This window comes from Lipotes vexillifer, unplaced genomic scaffold (genome assembly GCF_000442215.2).
Source record: "Lipotes vexillifer unplaced genomic scaffold, Lipotes_vexillifer_v1.1 scaffold539, whole genome shotgun sequence".
Taxonomy (NCBI): Eukaryota; Metazoa; Chordata; class Mammalia; order Artiodactyla; family Lipotidae; genus Lipotes; species Lipotes vexillifer.
Window position 1 is genome coordinate 1,025,853 of NW_006789542.1, and position 24,105 is coordinate 1,049,957.

General features: G+C 40.8%; 1 protein-coding gene across 2 annotated transcripts in view; it reads right to left on the bottom strand.

Moving 5' to 3' along the window:
• Window positions 1-8,963: 8,963 nt before the first annotated feature.
• GOLGA4 (golgin A4) overlaps window positions 8,964-24,105 on the bottom strand; it is a 107,121-nt gene continuing 91,979 nt past the window's right edge. The window contains exons 22-24 of one of the 2 annotated variants that reach the window (XM_007462696.1): window positions 19,956-20,042; window positions 12,479-12,541; window positions 9,025-9,665 (exon numbers count right to left, since the gene is read on the bottom strand). In XM_007462696.1, the coding sequence (XP_007462758.1) occupies window positions 12,512-12,541; window positions 19,956-20,042 (117 nt within the window). In that variant the 3' untranslated portion in view covers window positions 9,025-9,665; window positions 12,479-12,511. Of the gene's footprint in view, window positions 9,666-12,478; window positions 12,542-19,955; window positions 20,043-24,105 lie in introns of both variants that reach the window. The other variant, XM_007462695.1, reaches the window with a different exon arrangement.

Genomic DNA, 24,105 nt, shown 5'->3' on the forward strand with positions numbered 1-24,105 from the left:
CGCGTCCACCAAAAAAAAAAAAAAAAAAAAATGTTTCAGTGACCGCCTTATCTGCTCTTTCTGTCTCCTGAGTGCACTCTCTCTCCTCTCCCTCCCCACCCCATCTCTGGTTATGCAGTGCTAGCAGATTCCATTACTCCCAAGGAAAGAACCCAATTGTATATCATCCACCACAAGACCATGAGGCTCCTGACATTTTCTGATCCTTGCACATTTTGTTGCTCAAGCTTCTATCCTTGTCATGGCTCAATAAAGCCCAGTTTCACCTTTTAAAACAACTAAAGGTAAAACCCTAATGAGTCAAATGGGACAGCAACACCTACACCCCTGGGAGGGCTTGAACGAGTCAGTGGGTCCTGAGTCCCTCATGCTGTGAGAAGAAGATGTTCCATAAATGCTCACTTCCTCCTGCTCCGTCCTCCCTCTTTAAAGGGGAGTAGTGAGCTCTGTGGGTGCCCTGAAGCGAATCTAACATTAGCTATTAGCGTGTGTAAAAGAGGAGGAGGCAAATAGCCTTGTAAGAGCAGAAGGAGGGAGAGAAGGAGGGAGAACGAAACAGAGAGGCAATCAAAGGGAAAGACATCAGCCCTGACCACTTCCATGGGATGCAGAGGTGGCCCTTTCATTCAGGGACACACCTGTCAGGCAAATGCAAAGGGAAACTCATTCCAGCCACGAGGGCAACCTACCTTGTCCTTTGATGGTCAACCAAGGACTGCCAGCCACCAGGAACCCCACCAACAGAAAGAAAAACATTCACAAACAGGACAACTAGACCCAAAGAAAATAGAGCTGTAGGATAAAGAAGGAAAAAAAAAATTTTTTTAACTCTAATTAGTATTTTCAGAGAGATTTAAGAGTAAGTTTCATTAGAAGACTACTTCAGTTAAAAAAATTAATACTGAATTTATTAACATCACAAATGTAGAATCTTATTTAAGTTCAGCTTATTAATCTCGTTATTGTAATTATAAATCTACCAAATTTCAAGCAATTATTTTCAGAACGTTTTTATAACTTCATTAAATTCTCTTTATATTTGAAATTGCTACATTAATAAATTTATCATACTTTATCTTATTTATAAGCATTTCATGTATTCACCTGACTCCAAAAACCTTCCAAGTACTTAAGTATTTCCTTATTTAACCAAGGTTGAAAAATCTAACTGATAAAACTTAAAATAATATGTATCTTCTATGTTAAATATTTTAATGTTGTTTATAAACTTAATAAGGTTTCAGCTTAAAATCACAAATCTAAATCAATTCTTCAATTATAACTTTTAAAACAAATCCAAGGCTAATTTATTAGCTAATTTAGTATGCCAGGTTATCTTAAAAATACAAATAACCCGGGACTTCCCTGGTGGCACAGTGGTTAAGAATCCGCCTGTCAATGCTGGGGACACAGGTTCGATCCCTGGTCTGGGAAGATCCCACATGCCTTGGAGCAGCTAAGCCCGTGCGCCACAGCTACTGAGCCTGTGCTTTAGAGCCCACGAGCCACAACTACTGAAGCCTGCACGCCTAGAGCCCGTGCTCTGCAGCAAGAGAAGCCACCACAATAGAAAGCCCGCGCACCACAACAAAGAGTAGCTCCTGCTCACCGCAACTAGAGAAAGCCCGCGTGCAGCAATGAAGACCCAATGCAGCCAAAAATAAATAAATTTATTTACTTATTTAAAAAAATATACAAATAACCCCAAAATATTAGGACCATGAACTTGCTTCACTTCGACATTTATATTCAATTCTAAATTCAGAATCATCCTAGAGAATGATCATGTCCTTCTAAACAATTTTTGGCCAAGCCTGAGTGTTGAATTAACCTGTGGGAGACTTGGTTTCTCCTCCTAAACTTGTGGGTGTCCGATAGGGTGAAAATCTCAGCATAGAGACTCTGCAAGCAGGTGTTCAGATGCTGCAGGGGACTTGGCAGGCTGTGGCTCTTTCTCGGCCGGAGTCCTGCTTCCCTGAGAGCCCAGGGTGTTTTGGCAACTGACCCTCAGGCCCAGCCCCCAGCTCCAGAATAGACCTCCCCCAGGGCTGCTCGCTGGGAAAGACACCTGACTTCTCAAACCCGAAGACATGGAGGGCCCTGGTGCCTCTACCCCTTCTCTGCTGATGATCTTCCCCCTATCCAGGCTGGGCCCCTAGACTGGCCAGAGGCCTCTCAGTGCCTTCACTGGTCCTGGGAGCAGCCTCCCACACACTGCCAGTTTGGACCTAGGAGTAAATGACTTACTGTATGTAAGAACAATTGGGGCCAGAGGAAACATATATTAGAATCAGAAGGCAAGTCCAGGGCAAAGAAAGAGAACAGAAATAATCAAGCCACCAGGGGCAGCCCAGTTGCTCAGACTCTCTGCAGTTGAAGGCTTGGAATCTGTATTTTAAAAGCTCCTTGGGCCATTCTAGTTTTAAGAGTTATGAAATGTGGGACCTAAATTTGGCACCAAGCTTCCACGTGGCCAAAGCAAAAAGGGAAACATGTTACATGATACATAAAATAGTTCTTGTTGCCCAAAAGAGAAAATATACTGAAACTTTCCCCGGCACTTGTCTGTAAAATAGATTTCTTACATACTGGTGACTCGTAAAATAGGTGTAAAGAACATATAATCATTGATTCCCTGAAGTTCTTTCTTATGGTGGCCTTTGAGTAAAGCCTAAGGCACAGTCTGAAACACAGATGAGCAAAAGCAGTTCTGCAGGGACCAAGGAAACATGGGATAAGCATGTTCTTCCTGCTGGTCTGAATACATCCAAAGAGAGAAAACTTTTTAAAGCCTTTTGACGGCAGAATCTTTTTCAAACAAAACCTAATGTAAAACCTCAACATATAAAACAAATAAAAGTCAAGCAGCTCTAAGTGGAAAGGAGGCCCAAAACCCTGCGCTTTTGTCCCACCCCTGCCCCTACCAGGTTCCCTGAAGCACCCCATCAGGGAAACTTACAGCTGTGATGGCAAACAGGTCAGATGCACTGTATGAACTCAACTGATTGGTAGTGGCCGTACTGAGTTGCTAAGTATTTTGATAAATTGTTTGCATTAAGGGCCCCAAATCTTCACACCCTCACTGCAGTCACACCCTCATAAAGTGACTTTTTGAATCCTCCTTTCAAGAGATGGTGTGATTTTCCCCACCCCTTAATTTTGAGTTTGGCTTAGGTTGCGATATAAGCAGAAGCTTCCAAAAGGGCTTGCAGGTTGCCATTTCTGCTCTTGCATCTGTACCTTTGTTACCAACCAGGGTCCTTGGACTCATTTAATCAGTAGAAATTGATGAGGCCAGATGAGAATTTCAGGCAAGGCTCTATTGGGACTCATGTTGCAGCACAAGAGAGCGAAAGCAAGTAATAAGGTGCCCTTGCTCACAAGGGGGGCTGGCCCCTTAAATAGGGTGACGGTAGGGGCAGACTGGTGGGCTGGGCCGGAGGGGTGGCTTAGGTGATCTCCTCATCCTCTCGGTGGCACTGTGCGCAGGGGGCATGTGCAATTACCCTGCTTTTGCTCCCGGCACTTCAGAAGGGGCAATTGGGTTTTGGTCTTTCTGTATCACATTGTTCATAGTTTGCCCCAGCTGCTCGTGCACACAGTTTTTTTTAGTCCCTTATAGTTTCTTGTATTCTGTTGCTCCAGGAGAGTTTGTCCAGGTACAAGCACTGCAGCACAGGGTCCCAGGTCCCAGCCCATCTCAGATCCCTGGCATGGTGAGTAAATGGCCAAGCCAGGACTGGAAGCCTGGCAGGCTGGCCCCAGAGCCTGCACTCATAGCCAGCATGCAATGTCACCTCCCCAAGAGATTAGGGGAAATTAAGCTCTTTGGACAGATTCTTTCCCTGGGCCTAAACTAATCTTCAAATCCAACATGGCTCAATCCCAAAAGAAAAACACATCTAGGAAAGTAGGAGTGAAAACAGGGAAGGTCAGGGACTTCCCTGGTGGTCCAGTGGTTAACACTCCCTGCTTCCAGTGCAGAGGACGTGGGTTTAATCCCTGGTCAGGGAACTAGATCCTGCATGCTGCACAGTATGGCCCCCGCCCCTCCAAAAAAAGAAAGAAAAAGAAAACAGGGAAGGGATTCTTTCCAGTTGTACTCATTTCTACTGGTGTATCCTGATCAGTTGTGATGTGTTACAAGTAATTGGTTCCTTAAAATATTAATATTTATAACTGACTGACTTATAAAACAAATTAAACAAAGTCCAGGTTCTGCCCATAATTCAGTTCTTCTTGTTCCCTTGTGTTCCCATGTGCCTCCTCAAGAGAGAAAGAAGTCTTTAAAAATTTTCCCAGTCTTAAAAAATTTTTTTGTTTTTAATTACAAAGAAGGTACTGGTACATTTTCTCTTTCTTAATTCACTTGTCCATCCATTCATTCATTTATATTCAGTACATGCTTATTGTGTGCTTACTACATATGCTAGGTCGTAAGGACACAACCATGGACAAGACATAATTTGCCTGGCCTCTTGGAGCTTTCATTCTAGTACAAAGAAAACAACAATTTTTACTGAGGGTAGGCAATACTTGATGCCATAAAAAAAACTAAAGGAGGATGGGGAATACAGATTGGGTGGAGGTGACCAGGGAAGACCATTATGACCACTACTGTGAATTAACTGTATATGCTTCTAGTTTATATTTATTAAAAATATGTGTATCTGGGCTTCCCTGGTGGTACAGTGGATCCGCCTGCCAATGCAGGGGACATGGGTTTGAGCCCTGGTCCCAGGAAGATCCCACATACCATGGAGCAACTAAGCCCGACCGCCATGGCTGCTGAGCCTGGGATCGGGAGCCTGCGAGCCACACCACCTGAGCCCACGTGCCACAACTACTGAGCCTGCACTCTAGAGCCTGCGAGCCACGACTACTGAAGCCCATGTGCCTAAAGTCCGTGCTCCGCAACGAGAAGCCACCGCAATGAGAAGCCCGCTGCTGAGCTGGGATCGGGAGCCTGCGAGCCACACCACCTGAGCCCACGTGCCACAACTACTGAGCCTGCACTCTAGAGCCTGCGAGCCACGACTACTGAAGCCCATGTGCCTAAAGTCCGTGCTCCGCAACGAGAAGCCACCGCAATGAGAAGCCCGCGCACCACAACCAAGAGTAGCCCCCGCTCGCCACAACTAGAGAAAGCCCACGCGCAGCAACAAAGATCCAAATCAGCCAAAAATAAATAACTGAATTAATTAATTAAAAAAGTGTGTATTTGGAACAATATGTAATAAATATATACTAAATATAATCACAGTGCATAGGAGACCTGCTTCTGGGAGGATGGAGTAGACATACTTCTCCCTAGTCCTCCCAAGTACAACTGAAAACCCTGGACACTGTACGTAAAACAAACCTAAGAAGACTCTGAAAGGTGGAGAGGAGGAGGCAGACTGGCCAGGACGCTTGGGACCTGAGGAGTGACATGCCATGAGTTACCGAGGCTTTCTCTGCCTCATAGACAGCAGACTTGGACGTGAAGAAACTGGCTACCTGGAAACCGGTAGCAAAGAACCAGGAAAGGGGCAGCCTAGCAAGACACAAAGCTTTTAGACAACCACGGCTCCACTCCAGCCACACACCAAAAAAAACCTCCAGCAAAAAACAATGTGACCCCCCTCCCAAGCCTGTCAGCAAAGGCCCAGTGGGGAGCCTAGACCCCTAACAACTGTCAAGCTATAAGGAAGGACCCAAAACTCACGCAGGGTGATGTCAGAGAAGGCTGAGCAGGAAGCAGAGACTTTCATCCCTGGTGGGTAGCAATGAGACCTCCCAATCCCACTCATCCCCATGATGTCAGTGGAGACCATATGGGAAGCCTGGACTTCCACCCCCACCAGCAGCAACTAGGTCCCCTCCCCTTTCCTGCTGGGGTAGAGGGAGAGGAGGCCCAGGGGAGAGTGGACTTTCACTACCACCCAAAGGTAAAGAGGTCTCCCTCCCTACCACTCCTCCCATGGTTCAGTGGAGGTCTAGTGGGCAACAGTTAACTCTACATCCCCACCCAGCAGTGATGAGGAGACCCTCCCCACCTTGGGTGTCAATGAAGGCCTAGTAGAGAATCTGGATTTCTATCCCATCTTTTATCTGACAAAGATTTTAAAGCAGCCAGCATACATATTCTTCAATGAGCATTACAAACATGCTTGAAATAAATGAGAAAACAAGGTCTCACCAAAGAAACAGAATATCTCTGCAAAGAAATGGAAGATATAAAGACCCAAGTGGGAATTTTAGAACTGAAAAATACAATGACTGAAATTAAAAACTCAATGGACAGGTTCAACAGCAGAATGGAGGGGACAGAGAAAAGTCAGTGAACTTGAAAACAGAACAAGAGAAATTACTCAATCTGAACAACAGAGAGAAATTAGACTGGATTAAAAAAAATGAACTGAGCCTCAGGGACTTGTAGGACTATAACAAAGGATCTAACGTGTCATTGGAGTCCCAGAAGGAGAGCAGGGAGAGGAGAAAGAGGGTAGGGCTAAAAAAATACTCAAAGAAATAATGGCTGGGGACTTCCCTGGTGGTCCAGTGGTTAAGGATCCGTCTTCCAATGCAAGGGACGTGGGTTCAATCCCTGGTCGGGGAACTAAGATCCCACATGCTGTGGAGCAACTAAGTCCTCATGCCACAACTACTGAGCCCGTGTGCCACAACTACGGAGCCCACACACCACAACTAAAGAGAAGCCTGCACGTCACAACTAGAGAGAAGCCAGCATGCCGTGACGAAGAGCCCGCATACCGCAACGAAGACCTGACACAGCCATAAATAAATAAATAAATACTTTTAAAAAACCAAAAAAAAATAAAGGAAAGAAATAATGGCTGAAAAGTTCCCAAATTTGGCAAAAGACATAAACCTGTAGACTCAAGAAGCTGGGCAAACCCTAAGATAAAGAAATCCACACCAAGACACTATGTAGTCAAACTTCTAAAAACTAAAGACATCACTTTATCCTGCAAAAATATTTTGTTTTGCATGTGTCAGTTTTCACTAAGTTATGCTACAGTAACAAATGATCCCCAAATCTCAGTGGCTTATAATAATAATAATTTCTCACTCTGTTACACGTCTGGTCAATGTGTCACTATCCCAGGGTCCAAGCTAAGGGAGAACCCATTAACTCAGTCTCATGGCAGTGATAAAGCAGCAATAGCTGAACTATGCAAGGGCTCTTAAAACTGCTGCTCAGGGCTTCCCTGGTGGCGCAGTGGTTGGGTGTCCGCCTGCCGATGCAGGGGGCGCCGGTTTGTGCCCCGGTCCGGGAGGATCCCATGTGCTGCGGAGCGGCTGGGCCCGTGGGCCATGGCCGCTGAGCCTGCGCTCCGCAGCGGGAGAGGCCGCGGCGGCGAGAGGCCCGCGTACCACAAAAAAAAACAAAAAACAAAAAAAACTGCTGCTCAGATGTGGCAAAGTCATGTCCACTCAAAACTCATTGACTAAAAGTCACACAGCCAATCTCAGTGTTGGTGGAGAAATGTATTTCCACCCACTACAACAGTAGGTACTTCAAAGTCAGATAACGAAGTATGTGGATGCATAACCCAAATATAGGGAGGGAGAGAAGAATTGGAAACAACAATCCAATCTACCACAATCTGCTCACTGGGTCATAAGGATCCATTTCCTTCCTGGTTGCCCATAAATTACATTAATTAATGCTCCCAAAGACTTCCCAAAAGTCTCACCCAATCATAGCATCAGACATAATGTCCAGGATCTCATGAGCCACACCGGATCCTGAGTTAACTTTTCTTGGAAACCTGGAATGAAAAAGACAAATGATATGTCCTACTCACTCCCAACATACAGTAGTGGAAAGAGAAATGACAGACATGGAAACACACTACACATTCCCCATTTAAAAGGGGAGGGCAGCCCAATCTAGGTGTGAGGTAAGCAAGAAGCAGCCTTCCTGCAGCAGGGGAATAAGCAATTGGAAAATTATAAGAAGTGTACCCACAGCTGCATTTTAACTGCATTTAATCGTCAGAGTAAAATTTTAAATGGCCATATTGTTTACTAAGTGTCATATGTTCACACATGTTTGGCATCTGGACACTTCTGAAGAACGTAACAAACAACAAAGCCTGACTAAAGAGGATCCCAAAGGAAGGCACCAGGAAATTGTTATTATTACAATGGCTGGAGGATGGAAGGAATGTCGCAGCCTTGCCTCCACCCTCACCCGCCCCGACACTGCCACCACGGAGAGTATGCTTCAGGCACAGCATTTCAATGCAGCTTTAACACTTTAACCAAATATGGGTGAAGCCCAGCTTTGAAACGTAGTGTTCTAAGAGTGTACTGACTCTGAATGCTCACCCATGTGTCACATCTTTGGAATGTTTGGGGAAAGGGTGCCAGACAAACCTGGCACACAGTCTTCTGAAGTGTGTCCGTGTTTGGCAACCAAAGGCTGTTGAGAAAAAGACAGGTTGGTCCTGGATTGTTCTTTCCAGTGTGCTTACAATATGAATAGCAAGACTGTCATGGAGTACTGAATGAAAGTGACTAATTACACACAACCTAAATGTTCAACAGTAGAGAACATGGCATTAAATGATGGAATATTGAGGGTAAAATATTAGGCAATTAAAAATGTTTTCACAAGGGGCTTCCATGGTGGCGCAGTGTTGAGAGTCCGCCTGCCAATGCAGGGGACACGGGTTCGTGCCTCGGTCCGGGAAGATCCCACATGCCAAGGAGCGGCTGGGCCTGTGAGCCATGGCCGCTGAGCCTGCGCGTCCGGAGCCTGTGCTCTGCAACGGGAGAGGCCACAACAGTGAGAGGCCCACATACCGCAAAAAAAAAAAAAAAATTTCCAAATGCTTAGCCATTCAGCTCTCTTGACAAATAGTTCCTCATTATATTCACCCAGATACAACATAAATTCTTAACTATTTTGAAATAGATTTCAATTTAGGAAAGAACACAATAAGCACATTTTATATAGTAAATAAACTTTATTTATCTGTTCTTCTGAGATGACATTGCCAACAGTCACAGATTTGCATACGATAGTTATGTATTGACTATTTACAATTTACAGTAGTATTTTTTCCTCTGAAAAATATAAGTACAAAAGCTAAGTAAACAATGAGGTACTGTGCCATTTGGATTTATCATGTCATAGCTTAAAGAACTAGTCTTTAGCAAATATTCAACAAATCAATCTGGATAAAATAGTCAATTAAACGCTCTAATATATCAGGAAAAAGTCCACTAAGTTCCACCTCAAAATGTATTGCACAAGTCGTTTAAAAAAATCACCCTAAAAATAAATAGGAAAGGCAAGCAGTTCTTTAAAAAGAGGGACAAAAAGAATGGAAGAAAGGAACATTAAATGAGCCCATAAATCAGGTTAAGTTATTCAAAGTATCTTTTAAACAACACAAAACTCTTCCCAACAGAAAAACTGAAGAATCCCCCCCCCCAAAAAACGATCACCGTTTCTCCACTGATATAATCTATTTTAAAGGCAGTCTGCAATCTTTCTGTGGCCAATGTCAGATTTTTCTTGGTCTTCTGGCTACATGAGGGGCCCTGAATAACAGCTTCGTTCTCTAAGAACAGCAAACGTGCACAGTTTTCCAGGCCTGCCCAACATCACTCTCCCCACTTCTTCAAGATGAAGGCCGGAGCCATGACTGGAAAAGAAAAAGGGTGAGGATAAAGAAAGAAAATGACATATGTATACTACTATGTATAAAATAGATACCTAACAAGAACCTACTGTATACCACAGGGAGCTCTACTCAATGCTCTGTAGTGACCTAAATGGGAAGGAAATCTGAAAAAGAGGGGATATATGTATCTGTGTAACTGATTCACTTTGCTGTATACCTGAAACTAACACAACATTGTAAAGCAACTATACTCCAATAAAAATTTAAAAAGAAAGGAAGGAAGGAGGGAGGGAGGGAGGGAGGGAGAAAGAAAAACCTTTTAAAGCTAACTTTCGTGAGATTTAGTTTTTCAAATTAAAGTAAAATTATATCATGATTATATTCTATGGTCTGAGGACTGAAGCAGAAATATTCTAAGTATTAAATCCTAAAGGAATCTTCTAAAAATTACTGTTCATGGAATGACCTTTTAGTCAGCAGTCCTGGAAAGCAGTATTTTTAAGTGAATTCTGGAACTGCAACCTTTCAGCACATATTGAAGGCTACCAGGTCATGATTGGAGAAAGCCAGGAGTAAACGTGCTGACATGGCAGAATCTCACAAGAACGCAGACTGGATTTAAGAGGACAAAAGGTTCTTCCTTTTTCCCTAACGTAATGATTTTTCTACATATTGCAGTTCTCCCAGGATGCCAGGCATGGTGGCAGAGGATAACAGCATTTTGGTGTGAAAAAGCTATGTATGCCTCGTGAAATTAACAAACTTAATTTTAAAACCGTAATCTGCTATGAAACATGATACTAAACCTTCCTAAAAAGGTTTCTCTAATTAAGATGCTAAAAGCCAGTGGTCAAATCAAGTATGAGGTTAAAAATGCATAAAAATAAAATACCAAAAAAGATTAAGTAATAGAGACAAACTTTTCAAATATATTTTAGTTCTAGAGAGAGTATCAAGGTCTTCTCAACTTGTAAATGAACAGTATAATCCACCACTCATGATCTATCTCCAAGAGTTTACTATTTATAAAACTTGTTCAACACTCATGTTAGTCCTAGAAACGTACAGAAGATAAGAAAAAGATCTCCTATGACATTTAAAACCCTTTGGCAGTTATTACTTTCAAACGTTAGCTGCACTGTTGCAGGAAAAGAAGTTCATGCATGACTCAATAATGCTGCACAATGTCAATGTCACGAGAGACCCAAAAAAGGCTGGGAGAACTTTTCTAGTTCAAAACAGACCTGAATAACATGACGACAAAATGCGATGTGCAATCTTTCAATGGATCCTGGAATTTTAAAAATTATGAGACATTATTTGGAAAAATGGGAAAATGTGGATATTTACTATATATTAGATAAGAGCATTGTGTTAATATTAAATTTCCTGAGAGTCCTAACTGTATTGTGAGTATGTAGGAAAAGGCCCTTGTTCTTAAAGATACTTGGTGAAGTATTTAGTTTATGTTTGCAAGTAACTGTCAAATGCTTGCAAGCACCATGTTTGCAAGCAACTGTCAAACGTCACAGAGGGAAAAATATATATGGGGAGAAAGCAAGAGTGAGAGCAAGTGAGAAAATTTGGCAAAATGTTAATAACTGGTAAATGTAGGTGGAGGGTATATGGATGTTCATTGTACTATTTTTACAAATCTTGTTTGAAAATTTTCAAAAAGCTGAGGAGAAAATCAATCGATGGAAATGCTACAGAGTATACCTTTCAAGTGATAAATGATACTATTTAAATGCAATAACAAGCATGATACAGTATTTATAATATTATAAACAAAGGTAAATGTTAAGACTTATTGAATTAGATTTGGGATTTACAAGACTAATGACAGTTTTAGATAATCACTAAGGCAACTGACATTAAAAATAAAAATGAGATTCAAATGTAGGCAGAAAGGATATTTAAAGCAAAAACGTTAAAAAATGCTATATATTAACATTTTAAAACTTGATACTGTTAGTTGAACACTAGCTTAATAATCAGAGAAACTTTAATTATCATTAAGTTCTATAGATTGTGATCCATCTTATTTGTCACTTGTGGAAATTCTTGCAAAGTCTGAGGTAAAGACGTACCCTAAAGTTTTAGGGGTGCTAAATCACACTAACAGCATGGATAATACGTGGAGGTGATGGGAGGGGTGTTTAAATGTGAGGACAGCCAACTGTGTCCAAACATTTCAGACGCCTCCCCATCATTGTAATAATATGTTAATTAGAAACAGCCACATTCAATTACAGCAGGGCTGCCTAAGGGTCTCCTCCTCAGGACAAATGTGCTACTTCGTTATACTGCATGATCCCAGGAACTAATAAAACTGCCGTTTATTTTAAAATCAATTTTACTAGTGCTCATTATTTCAGATTAGCCTTGACTCTAAGAAGGCTTTACAATATTTTACATTCTGGATTCGTGAAATACATCACTTTTATCTAGAAAATGATTTTTCATTTTTCTCTCACAATCTTTATTAACTTCAAAGACTATTCTTGAGAAATAAAAAACAAAAAGGAATGTAAAATACATAAAGACTTTTTTGGATTCTTTAGCAAAATTTCAAAGACCAATTCTGAAACTTTCAACTACTGATGAAAGAACTAAAATTTCCTAGAATTATGTAACATTTACTGGTGGTGATTATTAATCTATATATTATTAATCTATAAAGCAAAATTAACAGAAAATCCCTATATTAACCCATAGCATAATCATATTTTCATTAAACAAAAGAGCAAAAGAACTCCAGCATAATGGTTAGTATCATGCAATACATTTAATTTTTGCAGAAAAGACAAAAGACATATTATTTCTTCACTCACCACATGCTAACTAAGCACAGACTGACGGTTTACTCAGAAGATACCACTGCGAGGTGAAGTATACTACAAAGCCAGGAAGAAAAAAAGCTTATTGGATTAGTTTTAAGACAACATAACACAGAGATTATATGTGTATATGAACTTCAAAGGATTAAACAGAATGTACTTAAATTTTTCTCACATCTCCCCAAATCAAGGGAGGATAGGCTTAGGAATCTGTAATAGCTCCCTTCCATCCTAAGTAAATATAACACTATGTAGTGGAGATTTTACTTGGAACTTTAATTTAAAAGTTTAAACAACACAATTAAAGATGTACTTTACACCTCAAGTACATATTTATATGCTAGACATAATTAAGTCCTGATTATTTGATTTATAAAAGGATTTCTTTCATAATTCCATTAAAGCACACATTACAATCTGATTTACATAATTTCAATTTACCACCAAAAATCTGGGGGGAAATGTTGATGAATGTAAATACAGTGTGTCTATATGTTGAATCATCATTCCTAAAATATGTCAGTTTTATCAATGAATAACTCTTGTATATCAACAGTATATCAGGAATGGTTTCAGGAATGATAAGCCAAACCAAAGTTTCTATTCAAGGGGACCCAATCTCTGCAAACACACTTTTACTATAGCAACCTCCTTAAATAAATTCTATGTCCTATTTAACATGGTCATAAACCAAGATTATTAATTAGCTTCCTGATTTGCTTTAAAACAGCATCAGCAAAAACAGTTGTTTATAAAATCTGAGTCTCTTCTTAGTGTAACCAACCTCAGAAGCATCATTTTATTTATCTTTTATATTTAATGTACAGTTAGTAAGGAACAGCAAGATCAAAAGACAAAGTAGAAAATATCTGCAACACACAACACAATAAGGCTAACATCCTATTGGAAAACTGGCAAAGGCATGTGAAATATATGTATGCTCCCTGTGTCTATGCTTGTTAAGTACTGAAAAACTGAAATAATCTAAGTGTCCATGGATAGGAAATTGATGAACTCAGCTGTACGACATCCATATAATCAACCAATCAAAGAATAAGGTAAATCAGTTTGTAATGAGGTGGAATTATATAAAAATAAGTGAAAAAAGCAAGCCGTTGCATACTCTCATTTTTATAAAATAAAATACTTAAATGATAAAGGAATAATTATAAATACATAATTATAAAGCTGGGGGACGTTCACCACACCATTAGCAAACATGACCTTGGCAAGGTGGAGACAGCTGGGAGGCTGAAAATCATGAAGATCTCCCCTTCTACGTAATGTTTCTGAACTGCCTGCAATGTTTTTTCGCAACGATCACACAGCATGTAATTCTAACAATATCAAGAGGTAAAACCACTTTTAAGATAACAAATATATGTTTAACACGTGCAGTGTTTTTCACTATGCATCATTTTTATGTGCGTTTGTTTCCTGAATCCACCTTGCATGCATCTACTGAGACCACACAAACGGAAAGGTAAACCTCAACTAGAATGGAGAACTTTTATACCTAACGATGCTGAAAAGTTCTGACGATTTTATTAATCTGGAAGAGATTCTTAAAATTTCAGCCAAAAGGAGAGAAGTCAGAAACATTAACTTAAGTACAAGACTGGTCTAGGGTAAGGACTGATCAAGAACTTGACACAACACAAAGGATCAGCATGAAAACAAAGCAATAACAAAATCAAGAGAAGATCAACCTTTAAAAATGACCAGAGTGGATGAGAAATGAAAACAAGCCTAATCTTTCTCATCAGAATAGAACAATTTTCTTTTAATGGAGTCATCAAGAAAATAGCCATCCAGTTTAAACGTGTCATTAAGTTTGCTAACACTCTAAAGAGAAAAGTATATTCCTAGAAACACATTTTGAAAGAGATTTCTATATAACAAAAGAACCTCTCAATTCCAAGAGATGATTTAGCACCTGATTAAAATAAACTTTCTTACTGTAATTATAAATAAATAACACTTTCTTTAAAAAAAAAAAAAGTCTGATGGTGTACTTCCAGGGCAGTCTTATTCAATTAGACAAGCTAAAGACTTCCGTATTGGGACTTCCCTGGTGGCGTGGTGGTTAAGAATCTGCCTGCCAATGCAGGGAACACGGGTTCGAGCCCTGTTCCAGGAAGATCCCACATGCCCCGGAGCAACTAAGCTCGTGCGCCACGACTACTGAGCCTGCGTTCTAGAGCCCAAGTGCCACAACTACTGAGCCCACATGCCGCAACTATTGAAGCCTGTGTGCCTAGAGCTCGTGCTCCACAACAAAAGAAGCCACCGCAATGAGAAGCCCATGCACCGCAACAAAGAGTAGCCCCCGCCCCGCTCGCCAAAACCAGAGAAAGCCCACGTGCAGCAACAAAGACCCCACACAGCCAAAAATAAATTAATTAATTTTTAAAAAAAAGACTTTCGTATTCACTCTTGCTCGCACCCTGAAACCCAAACATCCAGTCTACTCTTGCCATTTACACTACCTAAACCATCACAAACCAGGCACAATAAGCTAAAAACTGAGAGGAGGGAAGAGGCTGCTCTAGGGAACACAAAGGTATGTGCATTTGGTATGTGCACTTTCTGTAACTTCTGCCTGCTGCATGTAAGACAATTTTTTCCCACTTGAATGAAATCTAAAACTTTAAAATTTACAACTAACTTAATACTTTAGAGGAAAAGAAACCTTAGAGATAGAATAATCCAACATACTTGTTTTACCAATAAGGGCCAGAAACATGAAAAAGGTTTGCTCAAAGTTACACAGGGGCTGAGCTGTTGAGGGCTAGCTCTCACCAAGCAAAGCTGCATGTGGTGGCACTCAGAGGTACTGAAACTGGAGATGGGACATGTTTTGAGCTGGTTCCATTCCTATAAAGTGACCTGACTGTTGTAGTGAGGTCTTTCATGGTTTATCTTACACACATTATTGGTTTACCTTTCCAGTCTCACCTTCTAGGAAAGACTCGTTCTACTCATCACTACATGTGGCTCAGGAACCACCACCACCAGCCCCACCATGATCACAAAACCCCAGTGCGGGCACTATACGTACTTTGGTTCTCCAACAATCCTAACAAGATAACGTTAGTTTTGTGAAGAAACAGAGGCTCTGAGACTTGTCAAATGAAGGACTAGGATTCCTTCTCTACATATTGTGACCCTCAAATAAACCAGACTTTACTTATGCTCTATAATTTACTCTTACTTTACAGATAATGGTTTCTCATCTATGAAATACATTCTTCAAATTAGGTTAAATTCTGCAACCACTTGTTAAATAATAACTGTTGTATTCTGTAGTGGGGTTTTTCAAATAAACAGTACAAAAGTCACTAAGGAGAGGGGAGATACGGTAAAGAGGGGACATACTGAAAAATACCTTACCAGCAGTCATGGACAGTTTTCGATCAATGCCACAAAGCAAACATATAATCATTAGGGTCATAAAGCAAAGTTTTTAGAAAGTATTCCTCCTCTCATACCTGCTAAATAACGTAAATGCTGATGTGGCTGCATACTCTCAGCAAAAAGTGCAATCCACACTGTCTCAAGCATCCCAAATACTAACCGACAGGGGAGGGAGCTCTGCAATATGACGGGGTTTGTTTGGTTTACTTATACTAGCTTTGTAGCCCCCAAACCTAAAATAACAAAATAGTCAATACTGTTGATTTTTTTTTTAAGATTAATTAATTAATTAATTTCTTCTTTTTTTTTTTTCTTGCGTTATACGGGCCTCTCACTGTTGTGGCCTCTCCCATTTGCGGAGCACAGGCTCCGGACGCGCAGGCTCAGTGGCCATGGCTCACGGGCCCAGCCGCTCCGCGGCATGCGGGATCCTCCCGAAACGGGGCACGAACCCGCGTCTCCTGCATCGGCAGGCGGACTCTCAAGCACTGCGCCACCAGGGAAGCCCTAATTAATTTATTTTTGGCTGTGCTGGGTCTTTGTTTCTGTGCGAGGGCTTTCTCTAGTTGCGGCGAGCGGGGGCCACTCTTAATCTCGGTGCACGGGCCTCTCACTATCGTGGCCTCTCTTGTTGCGGAGCACAGGCTCCAGAAGCGCAGGCTCAGTAGTTGTGGCTCACAGGCCCAGTTGCTCCGCGGCATGTGGGATCTTCCCAGACCAGGGCTCGAACCCATGTCCCCTGCATTGGCACGCAGATTCTCAACCACTGCACCACCAGGGAAGCCCAATACTGTTGATTTTTAATAGCGGGGAAACTGTAGCTGCGGTTACAACAAATTACAGAAATGGTCCATCTGGAACATATATTTAAAACTAATGTGACTAAATTGCTTTTAAACAATTATTTAATAAAACCCTAAAAAGCTCTGCTTTCTACACATATAGGTATCTTTCTATTGGATACTTCCATAGAAAAAGAGAAGTCACTATTCTTAGCAGTGTTTTGTTCTAATCAGCTACAGTTCATTGGGGTATGAAACAAGTTATAATTTCTTTAAGAGGCTTGTTCAAAGACAATGATTCTTACCACTTATTTTATGAATGACAGCAATCTTAAGGCAAATGTGACTTATGTTTCAACTTTCTCAATCAACAGTAATCTTAATTTTCCACCCAATAAGGAAACAATCATGAGTCACTCTATCTTGTACCAAAAATCTCTTTATGCTGACAAAAGGTGACTCAAATTGATAAATCATCTTTGGGATCTCCCTCACTTCACGCTCACTATAACTCAGTTCATCATTCCTAAGCATCTATTTTTATTATTTGAATTACATTACTTAAGCATATCTTTTATTCATGTATGAATGGATGGATGCTACCCCTTCCCCCTAAAATTAAAGGTTTCACAAGGGCAACAATCGTATCGTCCATGTCTTCAATTCTCCTACATTTGCCATAACAAGTAAGATGTTACAGAAAAAAACCAAACAAACTTTTTGGCCAACCCAACAGAAGAGAAGTAGGTGACTGTCAACTGAACTCATTCATTAAGCAAAAGATAATGATGGATAAGACTCTGCTTAAAATAGTAGTGGAAAAAAAAAAAGTAGTGGAAAGAGGGGGACTTTCTTTCTGGGCAGGTCAGCCTCTGGGATAAGGAAGGATTATTTCAGGAAGTCAGTCACCACTTCATCCCTATCTAGAATGAATACCATTTTATTCACAAAAGAAGAGTGTAAAGTTTTTCAAAGATTTCTTTTTAATAAAACTTAAGAGGGCTTCCCTGGTGGCGCAGCGGTTGAGAGTCCGCCTGCCGATGCAGAGGACACGGGTTCGTACCCTGGTCCGGGGAGATCCCACATGCCGCGGAGCGGCTGGGCCCATGAGCCATGGCTGCTGAGTCTGCGCGTCTGGAGCCTGTGCTCTGCAACGGGAGAGGCCGCAACAGTGAGAGGCCCGCATACCGTAAAAAAAACCAACAAACAAACAAACAAAAAAACCTTAAGAAAGAAACTTTTCCATCCACCTTAAAAGGTTTTTAGATGGTTCACTATTTACATGTAATCAATTCGATTAGTTTCCTTCAAGACAAACCAATCTAAGGCTGTATGTGGGGGGGGGGGGGGGGGGGGGGCTACCACATTTGCCAAAGCAGTGACTTAGGATGAGTCTATACTATATTCTAAATCCTGACAAAATGTAGCCCAACAGTAAGATGAGAGGTTGGCTATATCCCAACATCAAGATAAAAAAGAGGCTACAGGAGAATGAACAAAGATAATAAAAGCTTTCTATTTACATCCATCATTTTAAAATATTTTCTTAAACTGGACTATAATGACAGAACTGTATCAATGGGCTCAAACTGCATTGGAGATTTTTATTTTCACAAAGACAGTTGTTTACTCAGTGAAGAGGAAAACCACGCTGAGTGGACTATAGATTATAGAATTGGATGTTTTGCTATAATTTAAAACAACATTCTCTCTACTGATGAAGGGCATACATTATAGTTACATACTTCTTTATCAAAAATATCTATAGGGCTTCCCTGGTGGCGCAGTGGTTGAGGGTCCGCCTGCCGATGCAGGGGACGCGGGTTTGTGCCCTGGTCCGGGAGGATCCCATGTGCCGCGGAGCGGCTGGGACCGTGAGCCATGGCCGCTGAGCCTGCGCGTCCGGAGCCTGTGCTCCACAGCGGGAGAGGCCACGGCAGTGAGAGGCCCACGTACCGCCAAAAAAAAAAAAAAAAAAAAAAAAATCTATAACCAGAAATAACTACAGAGGTATGACAATATTTTTCAGACCACTAGATACCATAGAGAAATGCTTCACCAAAAAAAACAAAGGCTAACCAAAATAACTGCAACTGTCCCAGAAAATATACAATAGATAAATAATACAGTATACAATGGAGTATGGGGACAAAAGTCAGGGATGCTGGGATGACCTTAGAGGAAGCCAGAAAGAGGTCAGAACATGCAATGGGTCAAAGGAGAGGAACTTCATAGATGGCTGATAAGTGCTGGGGTTATTTAGCCTGGAAGGTAAAAGCCCTCCATCCAGGCCATCTGTGGGTTCTTGGTTGAGTTCCATGGGTTAGAACCAGAACAGGTTGGTGACCACAACAGAAAGGGAGACTTGGGATCAAGATAAGCCAGAATTTTTGTAAGAAACACACAGTCTGTAGAGCTAAGATAGGATTCTTAAGGGTAATTACTTATTGACTTAGTCCTTCTTACTGGAGATACTCAGACATGGGCTAACCCATCACTAAAGAGTAGATCTTTGTTTGATTTAAATAGGAGAGTGGAAAAAAACAGCAGTACTGGGATCATGAAATAGGTAAAGAAATTGGGGGGAAGATGTGGAAGAGCTACAGGCTATTAGCAAGACAAGAAAAGGAAGCAGAAAGAGACAGCTAAGGGCCAGACAGGAAAACAGCACAAATTTCAAACTATGCTTAGAATGGATCTTCTTACTGTATTATTGGTTCACACAAAAAGAAGTTAGGCAAAGGGAATTTTGCATAATTTATGAAGTGTGTGTTTGTTTCATTTCAGTCACAGCTGACTTGACACAAAGGTTTCTAAGAATTCAGTTATCTACATTTGCCTTGCAGGGTATATGTCAAAAGCTCAAAAAATGCTTAAACCCTTATACTCAGAATTATTGTATTTAGAAATCAAGTGAAGTAGAATAAGGAATTGTAATCTACAAAAAAATTATTACTGGATATACCAGAACAAATGCCTTTTCCATCCTTCCCATAAACAGCCCAAGTTCCAGAAATCTCATATAGCACATACTGGTGTCAACCTCATATATACTATTAAATAAGACTGTTCTTTCCTTGAGAGCATCCATTCAGATCTGCCCTCAGTTTAATTTTCTTAATGTAGTTTCACTCTCATTTTTCAGGCTATAGTACAATAAAGATGAAAACTTTTAAATTTCTCTTACCAACTCAAAGTCTCTGTAAATGAGACAGAATGTAAACAGATGAGATAAAGTTGTCTTCTATCTGTAGCCTATTCTTAAAGCTTACCATGAGCCGAGCATCTTCTCTTTCCAAAATTTTCTGAGTCTGATCATCAGGGAACTTCAGTACAGTGGTTATAACCTTTGCCATGGTCTACAAAAAAGACAAGAGAAAATCACTAGACAGTGGAGCAAATGGGTCTCACCCCATTCTGACATGTTCTGCTGGTGGAATTCTTTAGTGCTCTCAATGGAAGCCACGACCAAAGAAGTATGATGTGAAGGTATTGGTCAAGGAAATAACAGCCAATGCTAGAATTTCAATTTGAAAGGATCCCTCACAAGGTCTGGGTTGATATTATTTTAAGAAGATGTATTTACAATAGCATGAAGCTATATACAGTTCTAATGCTCTTGGCCCTCTGTCTTATTAAAATGAAACTTTATTATTCATTTTATAAGGCTTTTTATTTGCAGAAATCTACCTAGTAAGTGATGTATTGCCAAAACATATGCTCTAAACAATCAGATTTAGAGACTCCCAAGTTCAGCTTGAACTAAATCACATCATATATCTCATAAACACGGGCTACTGCATGAACATGAACATGCTTATAAGTACTTTTTAATACATGCAGCACATCAGCCTAATAGAAATACAAATTACATTTTAAATAAACACAAGATGTTTTGTTTGGTAGAAAACAGGATGAATCAAAACATTACACATGGTGGCTTGCAAACAAGATCATAAACTGTGCAGATCTCAATAAATATACCGTAAGTCAGACTGTCACCCATAAGCTCGTGGAAAATTCTCCTCAAAGGTTGAAATTCCCTATTTTGTATCAAGATGAGATGGTTTGAGGGAGACAGAGAGGAAAGAAGATACCACTTATGAAATAAGTAGGATAACAAGTTCAGTGCTTACATACAAATTCAGGTACTAGTGCTCTCCTGACGATTAGTAGTAGTACTACTTACTGTAGTGCTACAGAGGATGGGAGGCTCACCAGAAAGCTGACTCTAACATTCTTTGTTCATAGTTAGAAGTCTGTGTGTGTGTATGGCAGGGCGGGGAAGAGTGTGTGACTACAGAAGGTCACTGAGCAAAAGATGACATAATAGAGTTAACTAAACTTTTAGGAACATACATCATTAGAAAAAATGTATAATTATTTCCAGGAAGGAAAAGAACTAACATTTTAAAAAATTCTTATTATGTGCTAAGCCTAGGCAAGGCACTTTACATATTTCTAATACTTATTTCAACTAGCAGATCAACTAATACTATTCCTCAACCACAAACCCCACAAAGAGCAAGATTTTAGTTTCAGCCCTCCTTCCTTCCTCATCCTTTAAATTGTATTGCCTAGATAGAACAGAATCTTCTGTGCTAAACTGAAGTCTAGAAACCAAGCATATATGTGGCAAGAAATGGGAAGAGAAATATGAAGTAGCAACTATTTCAATATTCTTTTTATTAGCACTCTGGAAATTTTAAATGGTTTCTGGTATACTATCTATGAAGACTGTTTTTAGGAAGTACCAAAAATCTAAAATTCAAGGATTCACAATTATTGGGAACATTAATTTCAATAGCTTAACAAGTTCAGAAACCCAAAAGCCCATTTATATTCACTATGAAACAGCATAGTGCACATCTATGCACAAACATGTCTGTCAAAACAAAAACAAAACAAAACAAAAAATAAATCCAAATGTGGCTAGTTGCCTCTTCACACTTCTAGACAATGTTAAATGGGAAACCCACCTCTAAATTCATCACTGATGCAGCATTTGCAGTTGATTACCTAGTAAAGACTGAAAAGCTCTTCCCTGGCTTGTCAGAAAACACTTTAATGGAAAGCACAGGCTCTCTGCTGAATCTTGGGAAAGAAATCAGACTGTCTACTCTACGTACAATATCCTTAGGTCCTGGGAAGTAAGGAAAAGTTCAAATGAGCCACCTGGTTTAGAAGTGGCCTCTCCTGCCATGTTTTCTTTAGGGAGAGTCAGTAAAGGGTAGAATGAGAAACACTTTCTATTGAAAAGGAGAACAGGCTGAATTTAAGCATCAAAAATAGCATGGAGGCTCAAAACCCAAGAAAAAGAAAGTGCAAGGACAGAAGAAAGAAGGGGAGTTTACTTAACTTCGTACTATAAGAATGTGTATCACATATGTGGTCTTAAAAAAAATCATCTGCTTCATCAAATAGGGAACACTGTGTGCAAAAGCAGATGAAGAAAGACAGGTGGGATGACATACAGATCTTACTGGACAAGAAACAACGGCAGATGGTGATCAAATCACAAAGGCCACAATATACTCTGGCTTGTTCTAAAACCACAACCTGGTCTCCATTTCAAATTCTCTGTGAATGTATGGAAATTAGGCAAATCAACAAATGTCTAAAAATAGCTCTGATTCTGTCAACCCCTGCTCAAAAAATTTCAGGGCTACCCCCCAACAACCTACAGGTAAAACTCTGAGAACACTCCAGGCCCTCCACACCCTGCAGCCCTAAGCAGAGTCACTTCCACCTCATAGAGCTGGTATTTTAGTTGGAGCGGACTACTTGTCATTCCAAAGCCCACACTCAATTTCCTGTCTTGGACTTTCTGTCTGGGCTTTCCTCCTGTCTGAGCTCATCTATCAAAATCTCTGCCCCCTTGTAAAGGCCTGTATATACATCTCCTCCATGATGTCCTTGACCTTCCCACAAGTAAACATGAGGACACTGTGCTACAGTCTGCATCACACTGGGCTTAGTAAACAGCTCTACTTTCTCACTATATGGTAAACACCTTCAAGTTAGGGATGGTGCCAATTTTCATCTCCTTATCCATCATGGTGATAAACAAAGGACCACATACAGTAAGTGCTCAATAAATATGAAGTAAATTAAACTGAATATCTACTGCCAGTTTTCAATACTGACTTATAAAATGTGACGGCAGAATAAAAGACTACTCAGTCTTGGTAACCAGAAAAGCACACTGAATGCTGAAGATAAAGAGAGCCGCCTCAACACAGATTCCCAGCCATGTGTTTAGCTGGGGCTGCCCAAGCTTCAAGAGCGTCCCTTCTAGCTGTCTCCCAAGTCAAAGCCTAGGAGGAAATGCAGAGCCCTGAGACCTGGCTGAACTGGTACCACCCCAGAACGTATCTCATGCTGGGCTGGGCCTTTCTCCAGGACTCAAACTCTGTAGGGATCTCACCCCACACAGGCTCACAACATCCAAAAGACACAGGCTGAGGCAGTCACACTCTCTTCATTTTGCAGATCGAGAAAAGACTAAATAATTTATTTAGCAACAACTCTGGGATGATAGCTTTAGACTCAACGAATAAACCAGAGTAGCTGAAGTTCCCGAGAGGCTACTTTTCATAAAGAAATGCTTTTCCCCCTTCCCTGCAATAACAAGGTAACTTTAGACTATCTATCCCACCTCAAATACAGGCTGCTATCCAATCAGGGCATAGTAAGAGAAAGTTACATTTCACTGGCTTTGTTTTTTAAAGATAAGGAGAAAATGAGTTTTAGCTATCCTCTGAATTAAAAAAAAAAAAAAAGTCCTTAAGAATAAAAGGTACTGGGGCTTCCCTGGTGGCGCAGTGGTTGAGAGTCTGCCTGCTGATGCAGGGGACACGGGTTCGTGCCCCGGTCTGGGAAGATCCCACATGCCGCGGAGCGGCTGGGCCCATGAGCCATGGCCGCTGAGCCTGCGCATCCGGAGCCTGTGCTCCACAACGGGAGAGCCCAAAACGGTGAGAGGCCTGCGTACCATAAATAAAACACAAAAAACAAAACAACAAAAAAAAGAATAAAAGGTACTGAATTACTGTGAATTAATATATCCCGCCTATGATTCATGTTCAGGGTCACACTAGATATTACTTTAATTTGAACTATCTGATACAGTGAAATTAGACTTCTATAGTGTCAAGGATTCAAACGACTTCTAGCCCTATAGCTCCTGGTGTTCAGCTGAATCTACAATTCATAACATCCTCTTTTTTTTTTTAAATAAATTTATTTTATTTATTTATTTATTTGGCTGTGTTGGGTCTTCGTTGCTGCATGCGGGCTTCTCTCTAGTTGTGGCAAGTGGGGGCTACTCTTTGTTGTGGTGCGCGGGCTTCTCACTGTGGTGGCTTCTCTTGCTGCGGAGCATGGGCTCTAGGCGCATGGGCTTCGGTAGTTGGGGCACAT